At 36.1% G+C, this 9,295-nt stretch overlaps 1 protein-coding gene across 2 annotated transcripts in view; it reads left to right on the forward strand.

Annotated features, from left to right (window-relative positions):
• Window positions 1-6,649, forward strand: part of DCP2 (decapping mRNA 2) — a 61,679-nt gene extending 55,030 nt beyond the window's left edge. For both annotated transcript variants that reach the window (XM_049872289.1, XM_049872299.1), the window contains 2 exons: window positions 195-246; window positions 1,844-6,649. In XM_049872289.1, coding sequence (XP_049728246.1) covers window positions 195-246; window positions 1,844-2,007 — 216 coding nt within the window. In that variant the 3' untranslated portion in view covers window positions 2,008-6,649. The remainder of the gene's footprint in view (window positions 1-194; window positions 247-1,843) is intronic.
• The last annotated feature ends 2,646 nt before the right edge of the window (window positions 6,650-9,295 follow it).

Genomic DNA, 9,295 nt, shown 5'->3' on the forward strand with positions numbered 1-9,295 from the left:
ATGAACTAAAAAAGTTTTAGGCTTAAACAATAAATACATAAACAAAAAATACAAGAAAAGTACCAATGAGAAAATGGATGAGGTGGTTATAATTCTGATTCAGTTTTCTTCCTGGGAAGTGTGATAATGTATCTTCTGATTTGTTACAAGTAAAATAACTGAGGATAGTGTGTTCTCTCTGTTTTTTTAATTAGAAATGTGAAAAAAAATTTCATCCACGAAAACTTCAGGATAATTTTGAAACAGGCAAGTCAATTTTCTGTCATTTTAAAATCTCTTCTTGTGGGACTTGGTTTGGTTTTGGCCTAACTTTGATTTTAGACAGGAAGATAGTACATATTCTGCAGAGAGAGTTCATATATGTGGTCAAGTTCTCTTAATACAAAATTGGCTAAAACGAAAATACTTAAATGATCAAGGTGAAATTATTTGCCCTTCTAATGTGCTATTTCGTTTGTAGCTGTCCAGCCTTCATGCTGTGTATGAGTATTGTAAATAAATAATTGCTTAGGGGTTAAAACAAGAGTGGAACTAAATATAAAGCTGAGGATATCTAGTTCTTGAGTATTTGTAGGGGGATAACTAACTTGAGAGGGGCAACATTTTTGTCTTGTTTTAGTGGTAAGGATGGCTAAAGTTTAAAGGTTGTGCTTAAGGATAGCTTTTATTAAAGATCACACTGCAGCTTCTCTTCCTTATCAAAAGTAGATCTGTGATCTGATTTGGAAAGTAAGGATAACGTAGAAAGCGCTTTAATAGATGTCATTTGGAAGTACAGGAGACTATTTTTTTCTTAGGTGCTATTTTGAATTGTATGAAATTGCCTACGAAGTAGATATACATTATTCACCATCTAAATTTAATGCTTTCATGTAGAAAAGCCTAAGAAATGTGAAGCAATATAATTATATTCCTTGTAATCCCTCCTATAATTCGAGGTAAAAGTTATTTTACCTTAAATTTGAAAAGATGCATTAACCCTGTTTTGGAAAGTTAAGGTTAACTGAAGAAGTAGAAACTGTCATTATAGTTTAGAAAAGTTACAGGGGTAGATGTCCTCTTAATAGGACTTTTCTGGCCACCTTGGGTGGTGGAAATGATTGGCTAGTAGTTAAATCTATTAACATGTCAGAAATAGTTTGTGAAAAATTTTTAAAAGCTGTGTTTTCTGGAACGCTAAAGAAGGCACAGTGTAACATAGTATATCCAGCTTAGTTGGGCATGATACGGATATATAAATCTTTAAGTTCTCAATCTTGTGAAAAAATTATAAAAGGATTCTTAGGATTCATTTCAGCCTTTCTTTCTGCCTTAGCCTCTTCGTGTCCATTTGAAACCTCGTTTCCTGGTCAGGTCCCTGCTTTATTTTTTTAAAAAAAAAAAGACCAGATAAACTGGAGTGGGTTATACTCCTGGAAATCTGGATTTTTCTCTAGGTTAATATACTCCCTGAAGACTTGATAAGCGTTAACTTTATTGTTCCAGAGTTATAATTTTTACAGTTCTTATAATTGTAATCTTCACAATGCTTACATTTTGATCTCTGTCAGGAAGTTCCCATTATGTTTGCACAATATACAAATATAGGAAAGTGAATGTCAAGCATGAATGCCAAGGGTCTTAAAGGCTGAGATTAAGATTTTGAAAATTAGTTTAGAAATAAGCAGTAATACGTTATCAATTCGGGGAAAGGACAGTATCTTGGTGGTTCTATTTAGATTAGGTTCAGAGTGTGGAAAGAAAAACATACACTCTGTGTTCCTTTATAACAAAAGGTGGAGGGCAGGGCAGTATTTGATTTTTTTCTAAATGACTGAGGTTGTTTATTTTGTTTTTTAAACAGATGCTGTATATGACTTACCTTGCTCTGGTGAAGACCAATTGCTAGAACATGCTGAGGGACAGTCTGTGACATGTAATGGACATTGCAAGTTCCCATTTTCATCCAGAACCTTTTTGAGTTTCAAGTTTGATCATAATGCCATAATGAAAATCTTGGATCTTTGATAGCAGCAAATGTGTTATGGAAGTACCAAGATCAGAGACCTATTGCATTTGAGTGTGTCTTCAAGCCTTACCTTTCTCAGGTGTTTTAAAGAAATGCAGGGGGGCAGTGATGTTTCTGAACAGATTGCTCTTGGTTCAGAGGAGAGAGTGGCAAGAAACACGAGTTTGCACTGTAAATGCTGTTACAACTTTTTATACAGATGTACCTTTTCAGTGTTTGGCTACCTAAGTTGCCTTTTTTGAGGGCATTCTTTCTTTGTGATTGTGGGCTTTATTTTGTATTCTGGTCAAGAAAAGTGTTTGATTCATTATGAAATAGCCAAGTTAACGGGAATCCTCCATCTGCCCATTACATGATTGCAACAGTGGTCTATATATATTGACATTCTTTAAAAAAAAAAAAAAAGGAAAACTTAAAATACACTATTATTACATTAACATGAGTGCTGAAGTATCACAGAAGTCAAGATTGCAGGTCATCTGCTTTGGTGGCATTTTGCACATTTATCTGCTTTTGATCACTTAGACTCTGATCCTCCTCTGCCTAGGGTCTTGTTGAAAGTTTTATTTAGAGCCAGCATCTGCAATATTATGTTCACATTCAAAATGAACTCTTAGCACTTCATTAAAGGACAAAGTCCGCAGCCTGGAAAGGGATCGAGTAGGATGGGCACGATGCTGTAATTTGAGTTGGGCTGTATGCAGTCAGGAAACCAGTGAGACTGCTGGGCGAGAGGGTAGCAGAGAAACGTGGAGGCTGGAACCCAGTAGCTACTTCGGTCATGTATTTACCATCCTGCCTCCAGCCCTTTTTAGTATTGTATTTAGTATTGTAAAATGATTTTGTTCTTGTGAAAATTTCCTCTATACTATAGTTGTGTAAATATGTATGTAAAACAGACATTAGATTTTCCATTGCATCTCAGTGTTGATATGTGTAAACTGATGTTAGGTTCCGGTTAGCAGTAGTAACAGAGAACGCTGTGCTTTTATTGGCATGCTGAAACCTCTGGAGTGAGGAGAAAGGGTCTGCAACCACGTACAAAGTATTTCACTAGGGGGAGAGTCGAAATGTGAAAGTAACACACATAACTCACTCCTAGGAATGCATCTTGTTCTTTCAGGATTTTTAAATCCCAATAAGGGTAGCAATGTACGTTTTAAGAAAGATTTCAGCTATAATTGAGGACAATCACCAGGGCTTAAAGGGTCTTTAGTGTTTTGGGTGCATCTGACCTCATGGAAGGTATTTCTTTGTGAGGGGAGGTGTGCAAGCATATGGGCGGGGGCATCTGTCATGTGGGTTTTTTAAATCTTTTATGTGTGGTATCCACAAGGTATATCTCTGCTTGTAGATGTTATTGTAGAAGTTTTCATTCTGAATAGGTAGCCTGTTTAAAAGGGGCTCTATTTAACCCAGTGGGCCTTTTAAAGGAAGCCACTATTGTAAGGCATTCACTTGGTGTTACTTTGCTTTAGCTTTGAAATGGCTTAGTTTTTAAGGCTAAATTCTATTTATTAATGAAAGTGTCACCCTCTTGGTGCTAAGCAGGAGAATTCACAATTTTAGCAGTTAGAATTAGGTTATCTAGAATCTTGCATCTTGTAATGTGACAAATTTGTGAATCCTGTGACTTTTTTTTTAATGCATTATATGGTCATGTTTGGAAGCTCTTACTGTTTCCAGAAATAAAGCTGCTTTGCTTGGGTCTCTTTGAGCCATATTTATAGTTGGTCCCAGCATTCCAGATTTCTGTCAACACGTCAAAGGAGTGAAAACTTAACTTTGTCTGGCAGGTGAATCATTGTCACTTATTTACTGCCATCCTGGAAACCATTTAATTGTGCGCATGTTTATTTTATTTTATGTGCACATGCACGCAGGTGCATATGCTCTCTAAGTGAGTACCTTGGTGAGTCTATCAGGCGCCAAGAGTTGATTCTTCAGCTCACAATGCTAAAGTAAAAGAGGTTAGTTATCAGAAGTATGGCCTTTCACGGTGTTGAGCCTCTTCAAGAACCAACAGATATCTCTTTTCAATCACTGGTAGTTTAACTGGTTAAATGTCATTGCTGTTGTGCTGCTTCATTTAATGCACTGTGGAACCAAATAAGGATATTATTGGTGTGGGATTGTGATAATTTTAGACTTTTAGCTCTCTTGACGGTTTGGGATAAAAAATGTTAAAAAGATGTGAGTTGAAGCTTATGTGTGTGATGTGAATTAACTATGCAGAATATGTATAAGTTGGATGTACCTATTTTATATACATCCACTGTACTTATTCCCTTGAACCTGTGTATTAATTTCTCAGTGTTCAGGTTTAGAAAGGCCATGCTTAGTACAGAAACTGGATTTCTGCTTGAGAAATTTAGCATGGTTTGAGGAAATCAAGAGATAAAGGAGTATGCTGAATATGCAATATTTACTTCTACTGTGTGCTGCATTTTTAGAAGGTAAATGAGAAGAGTAGTTGTATTGGCTTCATTTTTTTTTTTTTAATTTTTTATTGTGCTTTAGATGAAAGTTTACAAAGCAAATTATTTTCCCATTTGATACTTTGTACATAAAGTGTTCCACGACATTGGTTGCATTTCCCACAGTGTGTCAGCACTCTCCCCATTTCCACCCTGGGTTCCCTGTTCTCTTTCGTGGGGATTTTCTACTCCTTCCTGCCTTCTCTTCTTTGCTTTTGGGCAAATGTCTGTTTGATACCGTATAAATTGATTGTTCTAAGGAACAGGTTCCTTTTGGGTGTTACTGTTTATTTTATAGACCGGTCTATTGTTTGGCTGAACGGTGGTTTCTGGGAATGGCTTCAGTTCCAGATAAGAGCCTTGGCCATAGTCTCGGGGGTCCCTCCAGTCCCTATTGGACTAATAAGTCCGATCTTTTTTGGTGAATTTGATTTTTTGTTCTCCATTTTTCTCCTGCTCTGTCTGGGATCCTCTCTTGTGATCCCCGTGGCTTCATTATGTTTTGCCTTTGAGAGAGAAATTGGTCTTTGAATTCACTTTTTAAATGTTTTTTTCCCAACCTTACATGTTCTAAGGTGCAGTGCACTGTGAATCTTTCATTTTTAAAAGTTTTGTAGGTGCTTTTATGTATAACTTTTATGATTTATGTTAGATGAATTGTTTTTGTACTTAACCATCGTAATCCAAAATAAGGGGTATAGTTTACATGCTTTTCATAAGTGTTTATTAAGAAATAGCAAATGAATGGTTTTAGGATTTCAAACAGTGATAGTCTCCTGAGAAATGAACATTTGGAGAGGTCCAAGAACCCTGGTGGCATAATGGTTAAGAGCTACGGCTCCTAACCAAAAGGTTGGCAGTTGAATCCACCAGGCGCTCCTTGGAAACCCTATGGGACAGTTCTGCTCGGTCCTGTAGGGTCGCTATGAGTCAGAATTGACTCAACGGCAACAGGTTAAGAACCTAATAGAACTCTTTTAGCATGGATGAGATCTGAGTAAGGTGTTTGAAAATTAAGTTGGATGTCTTAGTTAATATATAAAGGCAAGTTTCCTGTGTTGTCAAAGGAATTGTGGTGACTGCTTGCTTGCTGCTTTGAGCTTTGGAGATCCTTATTTTTCTATTAATATCTATAATCAGTAAGTACAGATTTATAGCAAAATTAATTTTATGCTATAAGATTGGGTGGGTACTTTTAAGGCTTTAGTAATTTTGTGTGGAATGTAAAACAGAAACTCTAAGTGAATAACATCCCTCCACCGTAAGAATTAAATTCTTCTGTAAAATTCAGCATATTGTGGTCTCTAGAAAAGGTCAGGTGTGAGTGCGTGTGTGCATAAAAAACATTTCATCCCTGTTCCCTTACTTACTATTTTTTTTGCTCTCCAACAATTAAACAGTAAGCAGCAAAGTCAGTTATAAAAGGTAGACTTTGTGCCAACTTTTCTTATTGTGATAACCTCTTTTGATTTTTCTTTATTTTTGTACCAGTGGACTTTTCCCCACCTGCTCAGAGATTTTGTTTTGATAAAGAATGCTGTACTTACCTGTTGAAATCTGTTGTTTCAGTATTTATCTGAGGCAGTATTTTCTTTGTGTATTAATCATAGTTATAATAAAGTTAGATACATCAACATTTCTTTGAAGAAAAATAAATGTTACCTAGTAATTTTGACTTGGATTATTTTCTAGTTTGGAATAAGGGGTTTATATGTATTGTTGTAACTTTAGTAATACCCAAAAGACAATGTTACTTTTTCTGAAGGTATCCTTTACCTTTAAGTACCTGTCCCTAGATAAACAGGTGTTAGGAAAACAATTTTGTTAAACTTTATTCCTGATGGCTTGGAGAGGCCTAGCTAGAGTTCCTCATTTTATATCGTAAAGGGCATTTGTATAATTGCCAAAAATTCTAAAAATTAGATTATGATGAGCTTTTTCAGCATCTTTCTCTTCTTAGAATTGAGTTGCTGTTGCAGTTTGCACACCCCATGTCATAGATATGGCAGATTGCAAATGAGCAATACAAGCTTGGTCCCATGCTTTCAAAGCAAGTTTTGGATTGCAATTAAAGTATAATAGGCTTATTGTTATAGAACAAAATTGCCCAGAAGGTAGAAGACAGCTGTAGTTGTTTGGTTAAAGAGTATAAGGAAGGTATTTTAGAAGGCTAGACATACTTGTCTAGAAATGTGACCATTGAGTAGCCCAAACTTAGCCTAATGTATGTGGCCATTACCAGGCTTTCCCCAGCTCTGGATTAAGTTAACTTTTTCTAATTTTTTCTCACTTTTTAAAAGACCAGTGTTTAGGAGTCTGGTCCTTTGTGTGCTGATAATTTACAACTCCAGCCACACTGAAGTGCTCTGCTTTCCTATAGAAAGACAATCTAGGTATGTCCACCCTACCAGTCAGGTGTGTGTCATAGTCATTTTCACAGTGGTGGTTAGACATTTGTCCTGTATAGGATAGGAGTGGACTTGAAGGAATGGTCTTCTTCAGCTGAGTTGCTTGAACTTTAACATAGTACAAAGAAGTGTAAAGAAAAAAAAATATATATGTATATATATAGAGAGAGAGAGTATTGAAAATCTTCTTGAGAAATGTTCATAATTGAATCTTTAATCTGGGTCCCCAGAGTAATGAAATCTCCAGTCAGGAAATTCCATCTATCGTGAGTCTCCTGTGATTAACAGAGGGGATGGTCTAGCTATGACAGCAGCTTGAAAGCATGATCATCTGAGAGGGATTAACCTTGACAAGATGCTTGCATTAGCTGGGTTGTGTTGGTCAAGAGTGCTCTGGGAGAGACTGAATCCAGAAATCAGTTGCCTGTGTTTATAACTCTGTCCTACATGAACCATCTTAACAGACTTCAGTCCTTTAGCCCAGTGCAAGAGTCAGGGTCTGAATGTATGTTTCCTTTTTGGTGGAAGGGTTCTTGGAGGTGGCTGGCCTTTTTATTTGGTTATTGGCCACTGTCTGTTGCATGCCATTTAAATACCTGTTGTTTCTTAAGCAGCTTTCTTGGTGTGTCTGGTGAGGAAGAGAGCATCGAGTCTCTTTTTTCCCCATTGTGTTTTTATTTGTGCTACAACCCTATGATAAATCTGTAGGAATTTGTAATCAGTGATCATATTCTTCTCTTGCAAAGATGATCTCATTTGGGCCACAAGCAGGTTAGGAGTATGGACACCTGTGCTCTGAGTCTTCCAGTGTACTAGCTGTTCGGGAACAGAGAGGAGATTCCTGTGTGGCTCTAGGGGAAACGGGCATTGTTCTGGTGGTCCTCAGCCTTTAAGAGTATAGTGAACTTTTTGAGATAGAATGCAAATTACGGTGTGAACCATTTTGGGCACAACTCTACGTTGCTATTAATTTCTCAAGTTTTACGAAATTAGCTAGTTTTTTGTAACATGACATCTTGGCTTTTCCTTTCCTGATACTAGGAATAGACTGTTTGGCAGCAAAATAAAGGTTATCAACTGTGAATGAATTTAGAAAGGCAATAACTATTGCTCAGTATTTTGGTTGGTTAAATGTGTTGAAACTCTTGGAACATATGAGTAGGAGTGGCCTTGCACTCTTCATGGTCTCATCACATACTATGTGTATGATATGCACTGACAGAAAAGCACAGAAGATGTATCTGCAAGAGTTTGTGCATTTTGCTACTGTCCCGGGCACTGCTGTCTGTACTGTTCATTTTAGATTTGTGTTTGGATCTTACACAAGCAATCATTTAATTTCAAATGCAAGTGTCCAAAGAACTGAGTCTTTAATTTTACTCTTTTGCTCATATTTCAGATTAGATAGCTAAAATGACTTCCATTTTATAAATATTGCGAGCTTTTTTTCTTCAGTAATAAAGAAAAAACTGTGAGCTGTTTTGCTTATAATATATATATTTTTACTTGTAAGTTTTTGAAGTTTTCTTAATTCTATAAGGTGTTAACCCTATAATAGTACTTTATGGAAATAATCCTTGGTAAGTTTTAACTCATCCTAGACCTGTGTACAATTCAGACTTTTAATTTTACCCCTCGGCTTTAATGAAAAGTTAAAACAATTTTATTTCAGAATAGAATGATTAATCAAATGGAGTTATAAATCATGTATTAATTAGCCAATTTAAGTGAAACCCTCTTATGTAAGATTGTCTTTAGTCTAATCAGAATGAGGGCATAAAGTTTAGTTTGGAAGGGAGAAAGACAGGTTTTTTATTATACCCTATTTCCAAAATAAGATTTGCTTTTACACATGCTGTGGCGAATAGGTGATGCTTATGAAAGATACTTAGTGTTCTTGGGAGTAGGTTTTAGTCTAGACTCTGAAGACACTTGAGTCATGCTAAGCAACTTATTTGGGACCTACAAAAGCTGGTAGAAAAAAATGAAATAGTCTCACTAAATATATGATACTCATATGAGAGAACTGGACTTTACAAATCTCAGTAATAATTTTTGTTTTATGTGAAGTGATTTTAACATTTAATCTTTGCCTAAATGATAAAAAAAAAACACAAAAACCTAACAGTGTTTTATTACTTCACTTTCTAGGGCATTTTAATGCCTGGAGAAAGACTATAAATAAACCATTGAAGTGCTTCTGTCCATGGTAGTAATGAAGTTCTTGGAGTTTTTGGTTTATTGTCAAACATTTAGGGAGAGCAGATGAGGAACCAAAAAATACCTGTTGGATTCACTTTGTAGTTATAAGAATTGATACCTTTAGAGTGGACTCTGCGTTCTTTTTATTACATTCTGGCTGAACCATAGCATTGTCTCTTTCCCTCAGTGTTAATGAAAGG

This window comes from Elephas maximus, chromosome 2, assembly GCF_024166365.1.
Source record: "Elephas maximus indicus isolate mEleMax1 chromosome 2, mEleMax1 primary haplotype, whole genome shotgun sequence".
Classification (NCBI taxonomy): domain Eukaryota; kingdom Metazoa; phylum Chordata; class Mammalia; order Proboscidea; family Elephantidae; genus Elephas; species Elephas maximus.